The 24250-nt window shown below is 42.9% G+C and overlaps 1 protein-coding gene across 1 annotated transcript in view; it reads right to left on the reverse strand.

Annotated features, from left to right (window-relative positions):
- LOC126210502 (mRNA decay activator protein ZFP36L1) overlaps window positions 1–23795 on the reverse strand; it is a 173920-nt gene extending 150125 nt beyond the window's left edge. Inside the window, exon 1 of the mRNA XM_049939747.1 lies at window positions 23321–23795. Coding sequence (XP_049795704.1) covers window positions 23321–23383 — 63 coding nt within the window. The 5' untranslated portion in view covers window positions 23384–23795. The remainder of the gene's footprint in view (window positions 1–23320) is intronic.
- Between the last annotated feature and the right edge of the window lie 455 nt (window positions 23796–24250).

The raw sequence follows: 24250 nt of genomic DNA on the forward strand, positions 1-24250 counted from the left end.
CAAGTTTCCTATTTGACTCTGTCATGTGCACTTCTTTGCTTGTCATATTCTTTGGTACGAGATAACATGCATTATCGCTGCGCAGTTGTTCGGAAAGAATTTGCGCTGGCTTGCCACATTTCTTCAGTCGCAATGAATAGCTGTTTTAATGGCTCTTTACTCCGGGTCAGAAGGTCGCCACTGCAGCCAAATTTCCTCCTAGCAGCGTAATAGGCCGGAATGAGGTCGCTCATTTGTGCAAATTAAACGAGACGGCATATTCGAATACTGTCTGTCCGGGGAAGTTTGATGCAATAGTCTAGCCTTCTTTTGGTTTAATATTTTCTTGCTTGCCAGTAAAATAATGCTCAAGTAACAGAGGTCGGTATGGATGAGAAATAAATAGAGCTTAACAACTATATTTGCTCAGGCAGAGTGCTATAGAAAATTAAGACCGCCCGCTTTTATTGCTTCCTGTTAAGATAAGAGCTGCATGGAATCCTGAAGGATCGAAGGACGACAAAAAGTTACGAATTTCATGTTACGAATACCCAATGGTGCAACTACTGTAAAGTTATCCATCGTAAAAAACATCTAGTCTGAAATTGCGTTAGAAAAGGAATTATTTTCCATGAACACTTCAAACCCTTAATAAAACATGCAAAAAGAAAAATATAAATAGCAATATGGACTAGTTAATGCTTAAAAATATTCGGATTTATATTAAATGTACTACGTAATATATCCTCAGAAATACTTTGGTTATCAAAATGTCAATATTTAATTTTGCTGAAAGGTGTAGTGCTAAATATCAAACTTAAGTAAATATGAATAAAAGTAATCAGACGGACTGAAGAGCATTACCGTCTTTGCAGCTCTTCATGAGTAATTCTGTTCGCAACGTCAAAACCACCACTGTTTTACTATTCTAAACGGAGACACTATCACCTGATACTCAAAAAACTTTTTGTTAAGTAAATGGCATATAACACATTAATATCCCAAATGAAGCAAAGCAGGGACAAAAAATTTCGGTTTGTAACGATACTTACTTAAAATTAAATGCTATACTGAATAACAACTCTAAATTGGCAGAACTAAAATAAGCAATAATAAGAGTGCTGTTGTCAGGGTACTTTCTGCATGTTTAACTAGTCCATAATGTAAGCTAAAGCCCTCTATTTTAGAGAGAGAGAGAGAGAGAGAGAGAGAGAGAGAGAGAACACTTCACGGTTGGTAGTTCTTGCTGATCTGTCACTTCAGCATAGAAAGCAATTTTCAGTTATGGGATTTTTGGCTTTATACAGGTGAACGACTTTCGGTAAGAAATTACAGATGAAATTAATGTTCTAAAACTCACAAAATAGAAAGTTACCTTAAATTGTGCAGCCATAGCAAAACCAGGCACGTTGTTCCATCAGCTTGATTATATGTATCGGTTCAATCTGGAACATTTGGTGCTTAATGGTCATGGAATGAATTAAAAGCTCGCAAACAAGTCTTGACTCATTTCCACAGTAGCAATAACTGCACACGCGTGTGTAATCGGCCATTTCTTTATTGAAACGAACGCCAAGAATGGAAGCTCGAAAGTCATCTGTCACGCTTCAACGGCTACAGTTCGTAGCAGGGCCCGAAGACACGCGGACACGGCCGATCTGCCCACGAGACAGACTTCGGGCATCTCCTCCGGCAGTGGGCGATGGCGGCTCGAAAGTGCGAGCTGAGCACTGCCCCACAAAACGGAACACTCCGCCACTTTCCCGCCACGGAGAAAGTTCTCAGCGGGTTAACCTTGCCGGTGCAGCCCGTCGCCACTGGAAAACAGCTGCGCCGGCAGTCCACGCCGTGTCTGCCTTTCTTTTCTCGAAGCTGTAAACTTTTTTCTCCCCTTTTGCTACTGAGCATTCCAGCCAAGCAGTGATAGAAAATTTAATGTACTGATACTTTTAACTGGCGGCAGGAAAGTCCCTATTTCTTTGTAAGTTCATAGAGGCTACACTGGATGTCGCAGTGTTACAACCGGTAGCTTTTTGTAATTATATATATATGCCTGGTTCCTTGGCATCTGGAAGGATTCGATACAGTTACATAATGAACAAGGCGATGTACTTGAGGGCAATATTATGGAAATAGAAGAGGACGCAGATGAAGATGAAATGGGAGAGATGATTCTGCGTGAAGAATTTGACAGAGCACTGAAAAACCTAAGACGAAACAAGGCCCCGGGAGTAAACAACATTCCATCAGAACTGCTGATAGCCTTGGGAGAGCCAGCCTGACAAAACTACCATCTGGTGAGCAAGATGTATGAGACAGGCGAAATACCCCCAGACTTCAAGAAGAATATAATTCCAATCCCTAAGAAAGCAGGTGTGTAAATAACCTAACTACCAGTCACGGCCGTAAAATACTAACACGAATTCTTTACAGACGAAAGGAAGAACTGTTAGTAGCTGACCTTGGGGAATATCAGATTGGTTTCCGCAGAAGTGTCGGAACACGTGAGGCAATACTGACGCTACGAATTATCTTAGTGGATAGGTTGAGATGATGAGATGAAGTCCCATGCTTCTTTACAGAGCGTAGGGGAACGATGCGGGAAACCCTCACCGCCTTACTAGGCAAGGTCTTAATGGAGGTGGTTTGCCGTTGCCTTCCTCGGACCGTAATGGGGATGAATGATGATGAAGACGAGACAACAACACCCAGTCATCTCGAGGCAGGAAAAATCCCTGACCCCGCCGGGAATCGAACCCGGGACCCCGTGCTCGGGAAGCGAGAACACTACCGCGAGACCACGAAGGGCGGACAGTGGATAGGTTAAGGAAAGGCAAATCTGTTTCTAGCATTTGCAGGCTTGGAGAAAGCTTTTGTCATAGTTGACTGTAATATCTGTTTCAAATTCTGAAGGTGGCAGGGGTCAAATACAGGGAGCGAAATATATTTTCAGTTTGTATAGAAACCAGATGGCAGTTATAAGAGTCGAGGGGCATGAAAGGGAAGCAGTGGTTATAGCCTATCCCGATGTTATTCTATCTCTACATTGAGCAAGCAGTATCGGAAACTAAAGAAAAAATTGCAGTAGGAATTAAAATCCATGGAGAAGAAATAAAATTTTTGAGATTTGCCCATCACACTGTAATTCTGTAAGAGACAGCTAAGGACCTGGAAGATCAGTTGAACGGAATGGACTGTCTCTTGAGAGGAGGATATAAGATGAACAACAAAAGCAAAACGAGGCTAATGGAATGTAGTTGAATTAAGTCAGGTCATGCAGAGGGACTTAGATTAGGAAATGAGACTTATAGTCTTAGACAAGTTTTGCTATTTGGGGAGCAAAATAAGGCAAGGAAAGAGTTTCTGTTGAAGAACAGAAATTACTTAACTTCGTGTATAGATTTGTCAGGAGGTCTTTCCTGAAAGTATTTGTATGGAGTGTAGCCGTGTATGGAAGTGAAACATGGTCGATCAATGGTTTGGACAAGAAGAGAATAGAAGGTTTTGAAATGTGGTGCTACAGAAGAATGCTGAAGATTAGATGGGTAGATCACATAACTAATGAGGAGGTATTGAATAGAATTGGGGAGGAGTTTGTGGCACAACTTGAAGGGATGGGATCGGTTGGGTTGGGATGTATGGGGGAAGAGACCAAACAGCGAGGTTATCGGTCTCATAGGATTAGGGAAGAAAGTCGGCCGTGCCCTTTCAAAGGAACCATCCCGGCATTTGCCTGGAGCAATTTAGGGAAATCCCAAATCAGGATGGCCGGACGCGGGATTGAACCGTCGTCCTCTCCAATGCGAATCCAGTGTGCTAACCACTGCACCACCTCGCTCGGTTAGGGATCGGTTGGTAAGACATGTTCTGAGGCAACGAGCGATCACCTATTTAGTATTGGAGATAGCGTGGAGGGTAAAAATCTTAGAGGGAGACCAAGAGATGAATACACTAAGCAGATTCAGAAGGATGTAGGTTGTAGTAGGTACTGGGAGATGAAGCTTGTACAGGATGGAGTAGCGTGGAGAGCTGCATTAAACTAGTCTCTGGACTGAAAACTATAACAAATACTGAACGAAATAAGAGTAGGAACATCAGTAACATGTGTACATTGTTGTGTACTTGTACGAGATAACATTGACGTAAGACAATGTCTTCGGGGTGTTCCTTTTTTTTCCTTCCCAAGGCAGTGTAGATTCAAAAGCTCACACAAAGACTTTACAACAGTAATTCTAAGACTCACTATTCGCGCGTGGAACGCGAAAGATGGGTAGTGAACGTAGCAGCGCGCTAAGTTTCCTCTACAATAAGCCGTAAGATGGCTTGCGGACCACAAATGTACCTCGTGCTAACGAAGATTCGAACCAGAGACCTTTGGGTTCGTAACCTGACAGTACAGTTCCCTGCTAGCACGCAGTTTACAGATCAGATTCGGTATCCTGCTAATATATGCTAGCCGCCGACACGGGACGTGTAGCCTCCATTTCGGACTAGTCACCCGCGTAGGTGGCGAAGTCGCTGCGGCAGTTTCGCGAAATACGAGATTCTGCCACGGCGGATCTAGGCTACCAGCCAGTTTTGGCTGGGAGAGTGAACAAGATTCTCGAGCGTCCGAAGCGCGTAACACGATACGTGGTGGTTGCGGGCTTGTGCTAAGAACTGCCAGCTAAGTAAAACCCCACGACAAAAGGCGTTTACAGTGCAAAAATCACTCCAGAGAGAGGAAAAATATCCGTCACTACATGACAATGCTCAAATGCATCAGAATCAATTTTGGGATCGATGAAAGAAAATGATAGGCTGTAAGACGAATATCAACAAAATGAAAACTGAGACAGTGGGATGGAGGGCAGTTGCATTATGCGATACTAGAGGAATCTGATTAGGATACGACGCTGAGTAACAGATGAGTTTTTGCTGTGTGGCCAGCAGAATAACTGGCGATAACCGAAGTAGATCGGATATAAAACGAAGCTACGAAACCATTTCAAGAGGAGAAATTTGTTAACATAGCAAGTAACTACGCGTAAGAAAATTACAGAATATAGCAAATGTAACTGAGATCGAAATAATTCGCTAAATGCGAATGACTTTGCGTTGGCTGCCTTAGGTCACCTTTGGTGACCTTGGAAAACTTGTCCTGGACCGGGACTCGAACACCGATTTTCACCTTATTTTGAGCGGGCGTCGTACCATTAGGCTATCCGTGCACGCCTCCTGGATCGACCCAAAATTACACATTCGAGTCCCGGTCCGGCAGAAATTTTCACACGTCACCGACAGGTAGAATACCTGCAACTAATGCAGCCTGTTATTCGCATTCAGAGAATTTATCACTGTAGTTTCGAACGGCTGCCTATCATCAATGTAAAGAAAGAAAACACTCCCTCTTCTTAGACAATACTTTATCATTCGTGACAAAACTGGAAAGTGAGAAGGTTTAATTAAGAGGGCTTGCTGAAAAGTCATGCCTCCCGATTTGTGTAATAACCGTTGTTGTGGTCTTCAGTCTTGAGATTGGTTTCATGCAGCTCTCCATGCTACTCTATCCTGTGCAAGCTTCATCCCCCATACCTACTGCAGCCTACACCCTTCTGAATCTGCTTAGTGCATTCATCTGTCTCCGTCTACGATTTTTACCCTCCACGCTGCCCTCCAGTACTAAATTGGTGATCATTAGTTATGTGACCTACCCACATAAGCTAAAGCTTTCTTCTGTAGCACCACATTTCGAAAGTTTCTATTCTCTTCTTGTCCAAACTATTTATCGTCCATGTTTCACTTCCATACATGGCTACACTCCATACAAATACTTTCAGAAACGACTTCGTGACACTTAAATCTATACTCGATGTTAACAAATTTCTCCTTCAGAAACGCTTTCCTTGCCATTGCCAGTCTACATTTTATATCCTCTCTACCTCGACCATCATCAGTTATTTTGCTCCCCAAATAGCAAAACTCCTTTACAACTTTAAGTGTCTCATTTCCTAATCTACTTCCCTCAGCATCGCCCGACTTAATTCGACTACATTCCATTATCCTCGTTTTGCTTTTGTTGATGCTCATCTTATATCCTCCTTTCAAGACACTGTCCATTCCGTTCAACTGCTCTTCCAAGTCCTTTGCTGTCTCTGACAGAATTACAATGTCATCGGCGAACCTCAAAGTTTTTATTTCCTCTCCATGGATTTTAATACCTACTCCGAACTTGTCTTTTGTTTCCTTTACTGCTTGCTCAATATACAGATTGAATAGCATCGGGGAGAGACTACATCCCTGTCTCACTCCCTTCCCAACCACTGCTTCCCTTTCATGCCCCTCGACTCTCATAACTGCCATTTGCAGCAACAACAACAACAACAACAACAAAAGGACAAGCAGACACAATGTAGACAGTGCAAAGAAATTTCAACTATCAAATGCTTGAAGTGTAATGTTGCACCCGAACCCACCTCCACCCCCATGCAATTAGAATTTTTCATGGAAACAATTTTAATTTTGTTAATCCATTTGTACACATTTCCCAACTATGTACGAATAAATACCTAATTTAAATGGAATATGTATGTACTCTGCTGCAGAATACTGCTTTTGGATAACGAAGACCAAGAATATCCAGAAGAAGATTGTTCCGTTAAGGAAAAAATGGTCCTAAATGGGTTAATGAAACACTACAAATAATAATCATTATTTTACTATCGTACGACGACAGCTGGTTCAACGCTTCTAAGGATTTTTTTCGTAAACACGTGCGAATCGAACAAAGAGCGGGGTTGTACATAAAAGCGCACTATCGTATTTAGGTATTCTGTGCGCGGTTTCGGGAACACCACATTCGTTTCAGCAAAGGCGCGATTTCGCCTCGGGCCTAATTCGGAAGAGTGCACAGCATTACGAACGTCGCCTAAGCACCGGAGTGAGTGGGAGTGCTTTGTCCTGTAGCGACTCGGCTGAAAGTTCAAGGCGGGAGGGCGAACTGATGACACGGCGGCGAGGTAGATTTGAGCGGTGTTTCGTGCCGGAGACGAGCAGCGCAGCGTAAGGACGAGAATCGTATTGCCGACAAGGCAGCCCATTGTGTCCTGACTTTCACAGGCACGCCGACGTACAATGGCGCTAATGTCACACGGGGATGCCGCCTGAGAAACAACCCATTTGACGCTCCCAATTCTTCGCGAAAGCCTGGACACGATCCTTAGTAACACGAAGCCGTCTGAATATTCATCACCAGCAGGATGTATAGTTCCCCCATCCACTCACATGGCCTCCGCGACAGCAACTATTAACATGTAAACGATTAAAGTACACTTCCCTATCTATATGGCGCAAATTCATGTCCATTTTCCCATTTATTTATTTATTTATTTAATTTATTTATTGTTCCGTGGGAGCAAATTAAGGAGAAATCTTCATGGTCATGGAACGAGTCAATACATGAAATTATAACACGATAGTAGAAACAGATAAAACGAAATATAAGAAACATATTCAGGCGACTATTCGTAAGTTTAAATAAAGAAAATCAATAATGTAACACTGGAATTTGCTAAATTTTTCAGCTCTTCCAGGAGCTCCTCTACAGAACAGAAGGAGTGAGCCATGAGGAAACTCTTCAGTTTTAGACTTAAAAGTGTTTGGGCTACTGCTAAGATTTTTGAGTTCTTGTGGTAGCTTATTGAAAATGGATACAGCAGAATACTGCACTCCTTTCTGCACAAGTATGATCAATATGGGATACCCAACAACAAAAATCGCAAAAGAAACTGGTATAGACATGCGAATTCCAAATACAGCGATACGGCATTGCGGCCAGCAAAGCCTATATACGACGTCTGGCGCAGTTATTAAAATCGGTTACTGCTGCTACAATGGCAGGTTATCCGGATTCGAGTGAGTTTGAACGTGGTGGTACGGTGTGCGCACGAGGGATGGGACAAAGCTTCTCCGAGGTAACGATGAAACGCGGACTTTCCCGTACGACCATTTCACGAGTGTACCCTGAATATCAGGAAGCCGCTAAAACATCAAATCTCCAACATCGCTGCGCCCGAAAAGAAGATCCTGCAAGGACGGGGCGAACGACGGCGTAAGGGAACCGTTCGACGTGACAGAAGCGCAACACTTCGGTAAATTGCTGCAGATTTCAGTTCTTGGCCATCATTAAATATCAGCGTGCGAACCGTTCAACGAAACAGTATCCAAATGTTCGGAGCAAGGCCCACACGTGTACCCTTAATGACAGCACGACACAAAGCTTTACCCCCCTCGCCTGCATCCGTCAACACCGACACTGGACTGTTGATAACTGGAAATATGTTGCCTGGTCGGAAGAGTATCATCTCAAATATTATGGAGCGTCGAATGGACGTGTACATCTACATCCATACTCCGCACGCCACCTGACTTGTGTGGCGGAGGGTACCTCGAGTACCTCTATTGGTTCTCCTTTCTATTCCAGTCTCTTATTGTTCGTGGAAAGGAGGATTGTCGGTTTGCCTCTGTGTGGGCTATAATCTCTCTGATTTTATCCTCATGGTCTCTTCGCGAGAAATACGTAGGAGGGCGCAATATTCTGCTTGACTCCTCGGTGAAGGTATGTTCTCGAAACTTCAACAAAAGCCCGTACCGAGCTACTGACCGTCTCTCCTGCAAAGTCTTCCACTGGAGTTTATCTATCATCTCCGTAACGCTTTCGCGATTACTAAATGATCCTGTAACGAAGCGCGCTGCTCTCCGTTGGATCTTCTCTATCTCTTCTATCAACCCTATCTGGTACGGATATCCCACACTGCTGAGCAGTATTCAAGCAGTGGGCCGAACAAGCGTACTGTAACCTACGTCCTTTGTTTTCGCACTGCATTTCCATAGGATTCTTCCAATGAATCTCAGTCTGGCATCTGTTTTATCAACGATCAACTTTATATGATCATTCCATTTTAAATCACTCCTAATGCGCACTCCCAGATCATTTATGGAATTAACTGCTTCCAGTTGCTGACCTATTTTGTAGCTGAATGATAAGGGATCTTTCTTTCTATGTATTCGCAGCACGTTACACTTGTCTACATTGAGATTCAATTGCCATTCCCTGCACCATGCGTCAATTCGCTGCAGATCCTCCTGCATTTCAGTACAGTTTTCCATTGTTAGAGCCTCTCGATATACCAAAGCATCATTCGCAAAAAGCCTCCGTGAACTTCCGATGTCATCCACAAGGTCATTTATGTATATTGTGAATAGCAACGGTCCTACAACACTCCCCTGCAGCACACCTGAAATCTCTCTTACTTCGGAAGACTTCTCTCGATTGACAATGACATACTGCGTTCTGTTATCTAGGAACTCTTCCATCCAATCACACAATTTGTCTGATAGTCCATAAGCTCTTACTTTGTTCATTAAACGACTGTGGGGAACTGTATAGAACGCCTTGCGGAAGAAACACGGCATCTATCTGGGAACCCGTGTCTATGGCCCTCTGAGTCTCGTGGACGAATAGCGCGAGCTGGGTTTCACGCGACCGTCTTTTACGAAACCCATGCCGATTCCTACAGATTTCTAGTCTCCAGAAAAGTCATTATACTCCTAACATAATACGGTTATGGAGAGAACCTCAAGAATCCAAGATCTCTGCATATCATTAGGGAACTTTTCACGAGGCTCTGTGATGGTGTGGGGCGTGCGCAGTTGGACTAATATGGGTCCACTGACACGTCTAGATACGACTCTGACAGGTGACATGTACGTAGGCGTCCTGTCCGATCACCTGATCTCCATTCATGTCCATTGCGCACACTTCCGCTGCCCACCATACTCTCCAGACATGAACAGTACTGAGCGTATCTGGGATGCTTTGCACTGTTCGTTTATATCCGTAACGCGGAATCCGCCAGGTGGATTTACACGTGTTAGTGCGTGAAGTGTGTGTTGTGTGACGACTCTGGGGTAACCTGTGGCACTGTCTAAAAAAAAACACTAGTTCATAACAGTTATGCGAGGTTGACTACTAAAAACTGAATTTATACCTTAATGTGAAAATAAACACTAGCTCCAACAGTCGCAGCCTCCTTTCTTTGTCGTTTCACAAACGCACAGCTCTAGCATGTGCGAAACTTTGCTCTCTTTCTCGCAGTCAGTTCATCCTCTGAATACTAGCCAAAATTGTTATTTATGGACAATTTTATCGCTGTTGGCAACAGGATTATTATAGTTAACCTTTCCAAAAGGTCACCTGAAAGGATTTGGATGTACACTCGAAATATTTATTCCAACGATGTATTCCTGAACTCGTCCAAACATCTGTTGTTTTTCTATGTATATCCTTTTAAGATGTTTCTGTTTTCGTTACAGCCGCGTTGTTTGAGGCGCGCCATGTCACGGATTCTGCGGTCCCTCCCGCCGGAGGTTCCATTCCTCCATCGGGCATGGGCGTGTGTGTTGCTCTTAGCGTAAGTTACTTTATGTTAGTTTAAGTAGCGGGTAAGTCTAGGGACCGATGAACTCAGCAGGTTGGTCCCTTAAGAATTCACACACATTTGAACATTTGTTTTTGCTATATTTATCTTTGCACCTAAAAGTTTCTAGGTATTATCTTTGTTTACAAAGTTTGACAGTTAACATGTCATGTATTAAGACAGAGAAAGAAGCTGGTGACCACTGAAGGTATTTTATTTTAGTCTTATTTTCGTATTTAGATGTTCGTTTCGTTTTTGGTCAAGAACCTCCCAAAAATTACGTTCTGAAATAGCGTTTTGCGTGTCTCCGCTACACAGTGTCCTGGGTTACCCTAGAGTCTTGGTACAACACACACGTCATACCTCTTCGAACTTGTGGATGACAGTACACTCGTAACTTTTTTAAATAAAACAAACGCTATTAACAAAAAAGGATGCTAATAAGTTTATTTTATTTACAAAACATTACTAGTTTTCACATAAAAATATTCGGCGGCATTACGTTTCAGCGCGTCCTCGTAAATCAATGTTACTCGTGAAAACGAAGTATGAGAAATACCTTAAGCTTGCAATTTCTAATTACATGTTCATTCATGTAATCATTACACTAATGTCTTTTACATTTGTATCGTTACGCCTTTATATACCAAGATTTTAAACATGGCTGAAACAACTATTGAAATTCTTCACGGTACATGATGACAGCCAAAACAGCACAATCTGCTTGACACTAGGACACAGCGTATTTTACTTCTGATGAAGGTATATTTACATATACCGAAACCGTGGTCAAGAATTTTAATAAATCTATCCTGCAACTGTTTTGGCTGTCATTTACCGTGAAGCCTTTATATACGTTCAGGTGGATATGACCGCCGATTTAATTCCGGCGAGCCATTTGTGGTAGTTTTCGGTTGTAGGTCTGAAGTTTTCTGATCGTAAAAAGTTCTGTAAAGAAACATTTGGATCTGATTAATCCATAATCAAAACTGGAATAAATGTTTATGAAAATTTGATTTTCTCATTTGTGTGCCGCTGATTTACCCCCAGGCCAGCGGAAGATGCTCTGGACACACATTGTTGACATGGTAATCGATATACAGGGCGACACAAAAATAACGCAAACATTTCCACAACCCAATAAAACTTGAAGTGATGAAGGAAAGATATCGCATTCATAGTAATTGAAACCTTACAACTTTGCCATTTACGAAACATTGATGGAATTTTTTTTTATTTTTTTTTTAATTACGACTTTTGGATGGCCTCCTCCTGTACAAATACATGTGTGAAATTTGCTGCTGAGACTTCTCATTGACCGCTTCAACATCTCAGCTGGGATACTGTGATCTGCCTCCCGACTTCTCTGTTTTAACTAGTCGAGGTTTCTTGATAGAGTCGTGTAGACTTTGCTCTTGCGGTAGCCCCACTATAAAAAATCGCAAACGGATAAATCTGGCGATCCATGGGGAAAGTGGATGTTACCGAACCGTGAGATCACAAGATTGCCGAACAATTCTCGCATATACATGCCACTGATTGCCGTGCCGTGTGTGATGTCGCTCTGTCCTGCTGAATCCAAGCTGCTTGAACGCTGGGAAAGTTGTTCAACGCAGGCGTAAAGAAAGTTCTTAACATCTCCACGTAACGATCGGCAGTGACAGTTTAATCCGTTAGGCCGGTATTTATCAAATTTCTTTGTTTAAGATTTGATCGAAGATGTGATCCAATATTCCGTCCAATATATTTGACAAAGATCTTTGACGTAGCGCTACAAGGGGTATTACACTGTCATCAAATTTTTCGTCAAAGTTCAAGATGGCTGACAACAACTTGTTATTAACCGCAGCAGTTGTACGTACCCCAATTGCATTGTGTGCACATGCGGAAAAGAAGTGGGGGAGAAAATGGAACCATACATACGAGGTTGACAGAAGTCCTGGGATTACAACTTGATAATAAATTCAGTTGGGAGGAGCACACCGCAGAACTGCAGAAAGGCCTTAACAAATCTGTATTCGCAATTCGAGTGTTAGCAGACATAGGCAACAAATGAAAAAGCTTGCATACTTTGCCTACTTTCATTCCATAATGTCATATGGGATAATATTTTGGGGTAAATCTTCAAGTCAAACAAAAGTTTTCAGAGTCCAAAAGCGTGTAATACGTATTATTTGTGGAGTAAATTCACGGACGTCCTGCAGAAACCTCTTCAAAGAACTGGGTATACTAACTACTGCCTATCAGTATATTTACTTCTTAATAAAATTTGTCGTAAATAATATATCTCTTTTTCCAACAAACAACTCGGTTCATACATAGAATACCAGGAACAAAAATGATCTGCACAAGGACTTAAAAGCACTTTAGTTCAAAAAGGGGTCCACTACTCAGGAACACTCATCTTCAATAATTTGCCAGCAAACATAAAAAATTTAGTTAGAAATAAAGATCAGTTTAAAAGGAGCCTGAAAGACTTACAACTGGCCAACTCCTTCTACTCCATTGGCGAAATTTTTAATAGAAACAAATGATGTATTTATTCATACTATTAGTATTGTTATTTCAGCTTACAAAAATCGACATTTTCCACATCCACGAGGATCTCCTCAGCACGGATCTATGGAACGAAAAACTAATGTAATCTGGGTGAAGCCGTGGGTTTTACGACGACACGATAAAAGCATTCAACAAAACTTGTTACGTGAGCTTACAGTGGAAGACGTCAAGTCGTACATCAATTACTTAAGAATGGATGAGCATACATTTCTGTATGTGCTCAATGAAGTGTATCCTCATATCACAAAGCACAATATTCACTTAAGAACTGCTACATCTGCAGAAGACAGGCTCACTATAACACTCCGATTCTTTGCTACAGGAGAGGGTTATGTTAGGTTAGGTCTCCAATCTTCGTAATCTATTTTTGTATTCAGGGTGCCTCACGTTGTAAAGCGCCTCATTAGCTTCAGACATCTCTATTAATTTTGTAGTTGTCGGCACACACCAATTGTATTTACCGGCAATGGTTATAAAAACACTACAGACGACAGAACGCCGCAGCGATGCTAGCGCTCCGTGTGGTAACATGTCACACTGCAATGAATAGAAGACAAGCGATTTCTTTCATCAAATATACAGCGAGGCCCTAGATTTGATCAAATATTGGACGACATTTGACAAAGTCCCTATTACACTATCAAATATCTTTGACAAAGATATTGGACAAAGAAATTTGATAGTGTAATACCGGCCTCAGTGATTTTTTTCTTGTGGGGCTACCTCACGAGCAAAGTCTACACGACTCGACCAAGAACCCTGGGTGAGTTAAAACAGAATTCGGAATGCAGTTCACAGTATCCCGTCTGAGATACTGAAGCGGTCAACAGCAGATTTCACGAATGTATTCGTACAGGAGAACGCCATCTAAAGGACGTAATTTTTAAAAAATGATAAATGCCATCAAAGTTTCATAAATAGCGAAGTTATAAGGTTTCAATTACTGTGCATGTGATTTCTTTCCTTCATCACTTCTAATTTTATTGGATTGTGGAAATGTTCGTTTTTCTGTGTCACCCTATACACGCTAAGAAAACATCTAGAAGTTCTACCTAATTTTCTAGTATAGTCTGCTCTGAATTCGTGGCACGCTTCGTTTTCTTAATAAAGAAGCAATTCACAAATACGAATTACGATTCATACAGGTCTATTCCTAGTAGATTTAGCTTCACCTATCCACTAGTCCCTTCTAAAAGCAGGAAACTACAATTACTTTCTGTTTTCCCCAATGTAATTCAGCAGATAATGAATTACTTGGTCTGTTCACTTCTTCCCGAGCACTTTATCTGTAGCATTACATTTCAAATGTCTATTTTCTTCTCACCTGAACTGCTTTAGAGTTCGAAACTCTCGCACAACCGTACATGACTACACTCCATACAAATAACGCACTTCCAGAAAATACATCCCAACACTTAAATTCGTGTTTCATGCTGATTTCCTCCTTTTCAAAAATGTTTTTCTACCAACTGTGTTGGGTACGTCTGCCTGGTGCAGCTGGATAAAAGTTTCTTTTGCGGGAGGAGGGGGCGCATAAGCCCACTTTATTACAGGTTTGCGAGTATTACGAAATGAATGTGGTTGCGTTCTTACTACATGAAGAGCCTACACAAAACCGAATACCTAATATTTCAGCCACAGTTGAATTTATTCTCACATTAATAAAATAAACGTCGTGTGACTAGGGCCTCCCGTCGGGTAGACCGTTCGCCGGGTGCAAGTCTTCCGATTTGACGCCACTTCGGCCACTTGCGCGTCGATGGGGATGGAATGATGATTAGGACAACCGAACACCCAGTCCCTGAGCGGAGAAAATCTCCGACCCAGCCGGGAATCCAACCGATCCAACCCGGGCCCTGAGGATTTACTTTCAGTCGCGCTGACCAACTACCAAAGGCGGACATTCTCACATTGGTAACGGGGGCATTAAGTTTAACCCGGAAAAAGGCAACTCAACATGATCAATGTGGTTCCATACTGCAAGCCCAAAGCTAATGGTCGCAACCAAGATGGGTTACTTTATGCCCACCCTAAACAATTAAAACGAAAGTCGTTAATTGTTGTTAAATTATGTTAACATATAAATAGATACCAATATGCAAGTAACGTACATAACCTTTTCTAGAAACAGCACACACGAATATCGACACACGTTTACAGCCAAGATACTTTTATAGATATACTGATGTGGAAATAAGGCAATGAACCTGGAAATATTGCATACAACATTCACTGGGGGAGGTGAAGTCTGCTACAGAGCAGTGTGCGATTTGCAGGGGGGGGGATTCCCATGGATTGTGGAGGATTGTGGGGATTTGTGGAGCCGAACACAAAGTTTTCTATTAATACTATTAATAAGTTTGCTTATTAATTTTGAAAAGTGTTATGTAGTAGTTAAGCATTTCAAAACATTTAGAACTAAATGACAAGACTTCGTACGCCACATTTCCATAGCATGCCACAATGTTGCAAGACGTCGCCCTAGCGTAAACGAGGCTTTAGAGCCAGGTCTGTGATGTGTTTCGTACGAAACTAAAACCTGCAATCAGATCCAAACGTCGTGGAAAACTGTGACGAGGTGTCATCCTGCAGCAAGATAACGCTCGCCCACATTCTGCCAAACGGACAGCCAACACAATAAAGGAGTTGAGATTCGAGGTGCTGGAACATCCACCAAACAGTCCAGACCTGGCTCCAAGCGATTTTCAGATGTTTTGACCCTTAACGGAAGCACTACGGGGAAGAAGATTTTAAAGTGATGAAGACGTCATTGCTGCGGTGCAAAATTGGTTACAGGTGCAGCCGAAAAACGTATTTACTGAAAACTCGTAAAACGTCGGGAAAACTGCATTGAAGTCCAGGGAGATTACGTAGAAAAATAACGCATGTTTCAGTTTTCTATCATCAGAATAAGTATAGCTTTTCACAAATGTGCCTTTACTTTTTGAATTCCCCTCGTATACCTGTATGTAGATGATGCTGTAAATAAGCTTTACCTATAATGTACTTTTAAAGATACAACAAGGGATGGCTTTTCTGATAGTGCATACGCATGAATAGTGAGTTTCGGCATTAACATCTATTTATAAATAACTGTTTAACCATGGGTAACGCCACGGTCCAAGCTAATAACATATATAATTATACTAACCCCATAGGACATCCCCCCCCCCCCACTGGTAAAAGCACAAATCGCACACTGCTACAGAGACATTTTTGGGTTAAGTTTACGCGAAAATTTTAAATTACATCTGGAATCTGGTGGAGGAATGAATTAAAAACAGTAATTATATATTCAACAGTAATTACATATTCAAAATTTTGAAGTATACAGTAATTCACTAGATTACAACATTTCCCAAAGATGGGCACAAAGTACCACCCCCCCCCCCCCTTTTGGGAATGCGAGGTAATAGAAGAACCTCCGATATCTCTGGCTCAAGTCGGTACAGAAGTGTGTGTAAGTACATCCAGAACGACCAACCCTAGTCCAGCACCGTACTGTTTAAACCAACCTTTCTCTCACATTAACTGGACAGGCGGTGGAATGGAGGTTGGGGGGGGGGGGGAGAGGGAGGGGGAGAGTTACGCCAAAACCTTCGGACTACATACAACCACAAAAATTCGGGAGACACTTAGAAAACATAGCGGTAAAACATTCTTATATTCTCGGTATTTGTGAAACGATGGCGAGATCGTAATCCGGTCTTTCGCTCAATAAATAAATGTTCTAGGCTCCTACGTACCAGCAAATAAAAAATAGCGATTGCGTCGCCAATATAGAGGAAGTTCGATCAAAGCTTTCAACAGAATTGTAAGAAGATTAAATACTCCGGACAACGGAATTCTAAACAAAAGCTCACCTCTTATTTGGCTTATGATTAAACTATCAAAAAACAACAACGATTGCCAGATATGTTCTTACGATAGCAAGAAACAAAGACAATGAGGGGAATCGTGTACCTGTATTTCATTTGCCCACCCGTTGTGCTTCACCATACAGCCGAGCTTTATCAGTTGTTCGCGTCTCGTCTTCCGTAACAGACGAATGTGATATCACCGCATACATGTGGCACTGAAACCACCTCTCTGCTCACCTCCGAATGAAATAGGACTCATTTAACACGATTATAGAATATCACTCCTGTAGGAGCAGGGGAAGGCGTACTGGATATCACAAATACTAATGAGCAAACCAACTAATTTCATAAAAGACATGTTTACGCCTGTGACTAACACTTTATTTCACAATTGCAATTTAAGCCTTAGGCCATTATAAAGTAAAGATGTTGTAGCTATTAGGCCATGTCAACCTAGAGCCGACACATATGTACGTCGTTGTCTTACTATCAATACATTGGAGACGCTGTTACATAGCGCGAGCGCACATATCGGTATGTCAGTCTGTAGACATGTTCGTTGGTCATCACTAGTTATACATGCACTAAACTGCAGCGGCAGATTACTGTTTACAATATACGACAATGGCCTCTTCTACCGTACTGAATGGAAGCTCATTGTCGGTTACAAATGTCGTAACATGGCAACAATCCAACATCAGATGATCACTGATGTTACACTGGGAAGCCTACCATGTGTTTGTATCCTCAATAGGTGTAAGGTTAGTATGCATGTAAGGTGGAAACAAAACGCACAGGGTTAAATTTTTATTTTGCATGTTGCGGCTTTAATTTATCAAGAAGGAATGAACAAAACTCAAATCAGTATTTTCTATCACGGAATAAAACTGCATAATCAATATCCTGGGGAGATGAAAAAAATTACTGAACTGTACTTAAAAATGCGACTAAGGCACACGCTAATTAACGCATACTACACAAGTATTAATTACAGAAGAAAGATTAGGGATTAATAATAGAAACAATGACACATCACAATGCGTGATAATGTAATGCTTTCACAAAAAGAAAATCATGTACCAAGATCAAATGTCGATCAATAATGCACGATAGTAATGTCTTGCCCTCCTATTGGACTGAACATCTCATTATTTTGGTTTTCCTCGATCATTTCCAGTAAATGCCAGAATGGTTCCCGTCCCGTCTACCACCTGTCCTACGCTCATAAAAACATATCTCCCGTATATTCTACGTCTATATTTACGCTATAAATTTCTATTAAACTCTGTATCGATGTGAGATAATCACTGGACGAATTATTAAACGAATCCCGCAAACGGACAGGCGGTTTTAATGCCGCGGCGTTTCACTAGAAATGGTTCGTCACTTCACCAGGTTACCTACAGGATGAACTAGAGTTTAGAGTCGAATATGGCCCACGGTAGCATGGCATTTAGCAGAGGAACAAAGGGTGCTTTAAATGCCAGTAAAAATGATTGTCACTACACGGATTTCAAGTCCGACGCGGACTCCGAACAAAAACAAGTTACGAGGCTATAGAAACGCTATTGGGCTGCTCAGGCAGTGTCTGGCGCATTCGCCAGGCTAAACTTCAAATCACGTTGTACGGGCAGAGAAACGTCATGGTCTTTACGAATTACCTCTGACTCTAGAACTTGTTTCCTGCAGCTAGGACATGTTCGTGGACACACAGCATTTGCTTTATAAACGACTTTACACCCACTACGTAGCACCACAAGCACTTTTGAAATAATTCCAGGCAAGCTCTGTGGCTTCCGTGGTGGGGTGGTGCACAATCTCGTACAAAGCATTTCCAATGACGTATAGCAGTAACCATGGATACAGCGTCGTACAGAACTAGCTTCAAATCACGTTAGGTAAGACCTCGGTCGAGATATTACGATAAGAACGCACGGACACAAAGACCAATCATGTAAATGTGACACAGCAAACTCACTGACGTTGCAAGCTAACACAAAAAAGTAGCACGTCTTGAACGTGAACAGTGCTAAAAAAACGTCAAACCTAAGTGCACACACACGATAATGTGTCGGGGACAGGGGTGCCAGACCTAGGGTTGTAGAGTACTTTTAATATTTTGGAGGACGAATGGCGACATAAAGCCATAAAAAAGTCCCAGTTCCGACCCTGTTAAAAATCTGCGTAATATATAATATACAATAATTCTCTTGAAAGAAAAAGACCTACCTATACTAAAGTTTTCCCGCACAGAGGTGGTGGTGGGAGGGGGCAGTGGCGCCTCCCCCCCCCCCTTCCACTGGCTACGGGCGTCCTCGTAACAGCATTCGCAGTATAAACTTAAGTACGTTAAAGGAAATAAAAAAAACGTTCATATGTAGAAACACTCTCTCTCTCTCTCTCTCTCTCTCTCTCTCTGTTACATATCATTAATATTTTCGACAGCCAAATTACGTAAAAACTCTCCACTCAACGTTTTTCTATCAATTTTCCCGCTGAAGTTTCCCTCCAAAGGTAACGCTGCTTTCCACGAAGAATATATTATGCGCTGCACAACGTCGGCAATGAAACAGACGCTCAATACAAACCCGAATATAGAGCCTAAAACGTTTAAATAACGCAGTTCAAAATGGTGAAGAACTTAAGATTCGAAGGAAAAAATACCGAAGATTCAGAAGCTACCAAAAGTAGATAATTTGTCTTCACCGGAACTACTTAAAAATGCACGAACAGAAAAATCATTAGAAGTCTAACGAGCTTATTCAATGCCGAAAGACATGCGGTTGAATTTTCTTTTTAAATCGCATATCTACTACAAATATGGTCCAAATAGCTCTGAGCACTATGGGACTTAACTTCTGAGGTCATCAGTCCCCTAGAACTTAGAACTACTTAAACCTAACTAACCTAAGGACGTCACACACATCCATGCCCGAGGCAGGATTCGAACCTGCGACCGTAGTGGTCGCGCGGTTCCACACTGTAGCGCCTAGAACCGCTCGGCCAAAACGGCCGGCTATCTACTACAGGGCTGCAGCCTGAACACTACAATAAAGGACGTTTGCACCTCCGAACTCTTTATGAGAGCTCGTAGATAGTCTCACGTTAATAGTTAATTAACATAAAGTTGGCTTCTGTGCAAGTGGGGTCTATCTATCGTACACACTTCTGTAAAACAAACCGCGCTGGAGTATAGGAGTAACTGAAGTAATGCAACCTATCGTTCTCTTTCCTACCAGTTATCCCCAGTTCTGCTGTTTTCATGATTTGACATCTTAAAAAATCCTAGGCTGTCTTTCCCGTCGCGTCGTGAACCTCAGAGAGCGAAGTCGTATGCGCCTGTGGCATTAGAATCGGGCAAACATTGGTGAAAGCAGTGTACTACCACAAAATGTACACTTCATCCTTCACCTCTTTACGCGCCTTGCCTTCCACTGCTCCTCCGCATCTAAGGACTTCGGCGGTAAACTCCACAAAATGAGAGGAACCTGCGACAGAGATTGCGCTCTTTTACGAAAGGTTGATCAGATGGAGCGAAATTTCAGCCACGACCCCGGGCAGCTTTTCTGACACTTTCATCTCCGGCGATCACGAACTCAACAGGTTGCCCAAGAGATGCAGTCGCGTACGCCCAAGGCAAAGGCAAACCAAGTATCTAACATTATGACAAAGCTCTGGAGTTCCTGAACCAAAGAAATGATCCACAGTTTCGCTACCCACTATATACGAACATACGGCCACTTCCTTGTTTACAAACAACAATCTGATCACAACTTCTATGATCTGGTAAATATGTGGTAGCGGACCATTCGATTCTTAAGTCCTATCGGACCACTAGCAAGCCGCTTTCGACAATGTTGGCATACGCTTGGCTAAATGACTGAGCCCGATGGGCACTCATTCTACAGTACCTTGGTTCGAACCCTCCTACAACCACCGGACTTGAATTTTCCCTCCCTCAGAATACCATCGCGTCGCCTAAACGTCGCGAACTAAACATTAACAGCAGTTGCAACGACAGGATTACCGTTTTGTGGTCTGTGGCTACGAAGTAAATTAGCAATTTTTAGAAGCTGCAAAATATTTAAGGAAAACTTTTTTACTACTAGCTTCGTCCGGTCTACACATGGTTAATCCTCCGGCACTACTATCAGGAAATTAGTTAAGCATTATGTTTTCTGGTGCATTAAATTAGTATTAATATGTTGAATCGGCAAGGATCAAAGTTTTCATTAACTTCGTTGTCCACAGCTCGTCGTCGGTGTCGCAGGCTCCACATCGCAGGGTCCCGGGTTCGATTCTCGGATGGCTCGGCCAATTTCTTCGCTTGGGGACTGGGTGTTTGTGTCTGACTAATGATTTCATTTCATATTCGTCGACACACAAAACGCCTAATAGGCGTCAAATGCGCCTGGCGGGGTCTCAGGGCCAATAATGCTTTACAATAAAGTCTCTTCATTAACTTCCTTACAGCTGTAAGCGTAATTATTGCCCGAAAAAGGCTGTAGGCTGCACAGCCTGTGCCTACTAGGCACAAGGTTTTCTTTCGCAAAATGCTAAATATGTCACTGAACGGCACTAAATAAGCATTACACCTCGATGCTGCAGCATGTTCACGCAAACATTTTGATAAGCTGGCTTCTGTCGCGCTTGATTAGCTATAAATTTTTGCCATGTAACTTCTTTACTGGAAGTGTAAAAGTCATTAGCATGGGCTGGACCACCATGCAAGGCCTGGTACGATACGACGAAAACTAAGGCACAACTGCTTACAATAGTAAGTCAGCTATAAGAAATTTCTAACAATAATAAAATAGCCGCTGGAAAACTTCATCCTAACTGGCCTACCTGCTAACAGGAAAAACACGCAAAACTCATCCAGGGTAACTACTACTTGGCTAAGATTGTTCCAAAGAACACCCACAACAATGCTCTTAGCAAATACGGGCGAGACTCTTGCAGCTGCAAACACGTCCTTTCAAGTTTCTTGCAAGAAGCGAATAGGCTAACAACGAACTTAACACAAAACTGTGCTCTCCGGAAGGAAACAAAACGGGAACATTACACTAGGGTTGTGTGTGTTTTCATTCATAAAGTAAAAACTGCGTGTGTTTTTATTCTTAAAGTATAAAATATTCTACCAAGAAACGAGGGAACCGCCTATCAATGTACATATGCACCGCCGCAGGTTGCGTATTGTCTATTGCTAGTTTCGTGCATCAACGTGAACATCTTCCTAGGTACTTCCATATCCCGAAAACTACTGAAGTGAATGGGTGATGGTACTTCACACGTTGTAACATTCATTTGGGATTGCTTCTACTCCATTTTTCTCGTTATCCGTGGGCAGAGAGATTGACTAATATCTCTACGTGCGCTTTAATCAATCTAATTTTGTCTTCGCGATAGCTACCAGGGCGATGCGACGGGTATGTAGTAGCATAACTTCGCTCGTACGCCTTCGCGAGACAACAGGAGTCACGTCTCTAAGCGTGTGCCAAATAAATTTATTCAGCATCTTTGTGACGCTCAACGCGTGACAAACATGTGAACATACTTGCTGTCCTTTGTACACGTTTAGTATCCCCCGTTTATCTATATGGCATGGGTCATACACACTTGATATTGTAAGATGGTTCACACAATTGTTTACAAAACACTCCCTTTATGGAGATTGCATTCTCCTTGTTTCCCACCAATGAACCGAATACTGCCTGTCATCTGTTTTACTTACAATTGATCTTCCTATTTTATATCCCTAAATGTACTAACATTGCAATCATTGGACTCTCAGCTGTTTCCGCAATAGAAAAAAAAGTACTTGCTTCGGAAAGAGTAGTTCGGCAGTTTACACTTATACGGAGTCTTAGCGAAATTCTCAGGCCCATTCATGTTTACAGCCAAGTTTTAGAGCTAGAACCTAGCATGGACACGGTTCACAAAACTATTTCTCCCCGAAAGCAAACTATCAGCTAAGGACCAACAAACAGGATTCTTCGCCGAAAACGATGGACAGCATGACATACAATGTGGAAGTTATAAATTGCATCTGGCAACATCGTAAACACAAAACTGATCAGAGTAGGATGCGAAACTAAGGTAGCATATTACCAACCCAGCAGAAAGACATTGTCGAACGGACAAAAAACAACCTGGAATCGAACAGTAAGTTTCCAGGATGACGGAGGTGGGAAAGTATTTACTCTTATTCGCCCCACTTCCCACGAATCCTTCGCCGGCGCGAGGGAAGAGGTTACTATGACAAGAAACTCTCTCTCTGACTGACTTCAGCTCTCTCTGTCTCTCGGCGCTACCCACACAGCGCTTCCTAACTTTCACCTTTCTAAAAACGACGCACCCTGTCTCTCACCGGATCGTTAAGGCGGGAACTATTGAACACCGGCAAAAAAAGGATTAAAAGAAGCTTTGCGGAGGGGAAAAGTGTTTGTGAAACTCTGTACTCACCTTATAATGGAAATCACCAAAGTCGAAGACGCTTGCTCCGGCGTTCATCACTGCTGCAGACATTGCGGAGCGAAATAATTCCCTCGGAACGGACGACTATCGTAGAAAAAAAAACCAGCTGCACTCACAAAACTGAGGAATAGGGGGGAGGGAGGGTGAAGTGGGAAACAAAAAAAATAAAATATGGAAACAAAAACACCCCTGTTCTATGGGAGGATCTGTCGGTGCACCGGGTAAAAAAATATAAACACTCGCGTACCGCGGGAACGCAGCACGCTACGAGGCCGGTATCGACACTTTTTGCGAGAGGGTGAGCAGGTGAGGGGGAGTCCGCCACGGAACAGCACTTGGAATCTCACTCGGCGCGCCTCTAGCGACTTTCTGTGTTGCCTTCGCCACTTGCGAGGATGAGCGGGATCGGACTTCGCACGCTAGCACTCGGCGACTCTCTTACCGCCCAACTGACGCCGCCAGGGAGCGCGCGCCCGGACGTCATGAGCGGCGCACGGCGCATGCGCGCGCCGCATTCGAAAGGGGGTGGAGCCAGTCGGCGCGGCGCGGGCAAGGGCGCCAGGGGAGGGAGCGGCGGCGTGACGTCACGACCCCGGCAGTCAAGGACTGTCGGAGGGCATTGTTGGTGCGTCGCTGTTGACTTGTTTTGCTTTCGTGCGCCGTGGTGCACGGGCGCTGCGCTCGGCTACGGCAAACTGCCTCCGGCGACTGGGAAGACGGGCGAACGGAGGTGGCGTAGCGAGAAGTTGGCTCTGTGGCAAGACAGCACGTTCACACGTCGTCGGCTTCTGCACACGCTCTCTCTGCAACTAAGAAGAAGGCGACGGTCACGGTTACAGTGACACTCATCCTTTCTCTCCCCTTAGTCTGCACGTTTTAAAAGATCTCACAGCTAGGCTTGTTGCAGATCGAATGTAT

This window comes from Schistocerca nitens, chromosome 10 (assembly GCF_023898315.1).
Source record: "Schistocerca nitens isolate TAMUIC-IGC-003100 chromosome 10, iqSchNite1.1, whole genome shotgun sequence".
Lineage (NCBI taxonomy): Eukaryota > Metazoa > Arthropoda > Insecta > Orthoptera > Acrididae > Schistocerca > Schistocerca nitens.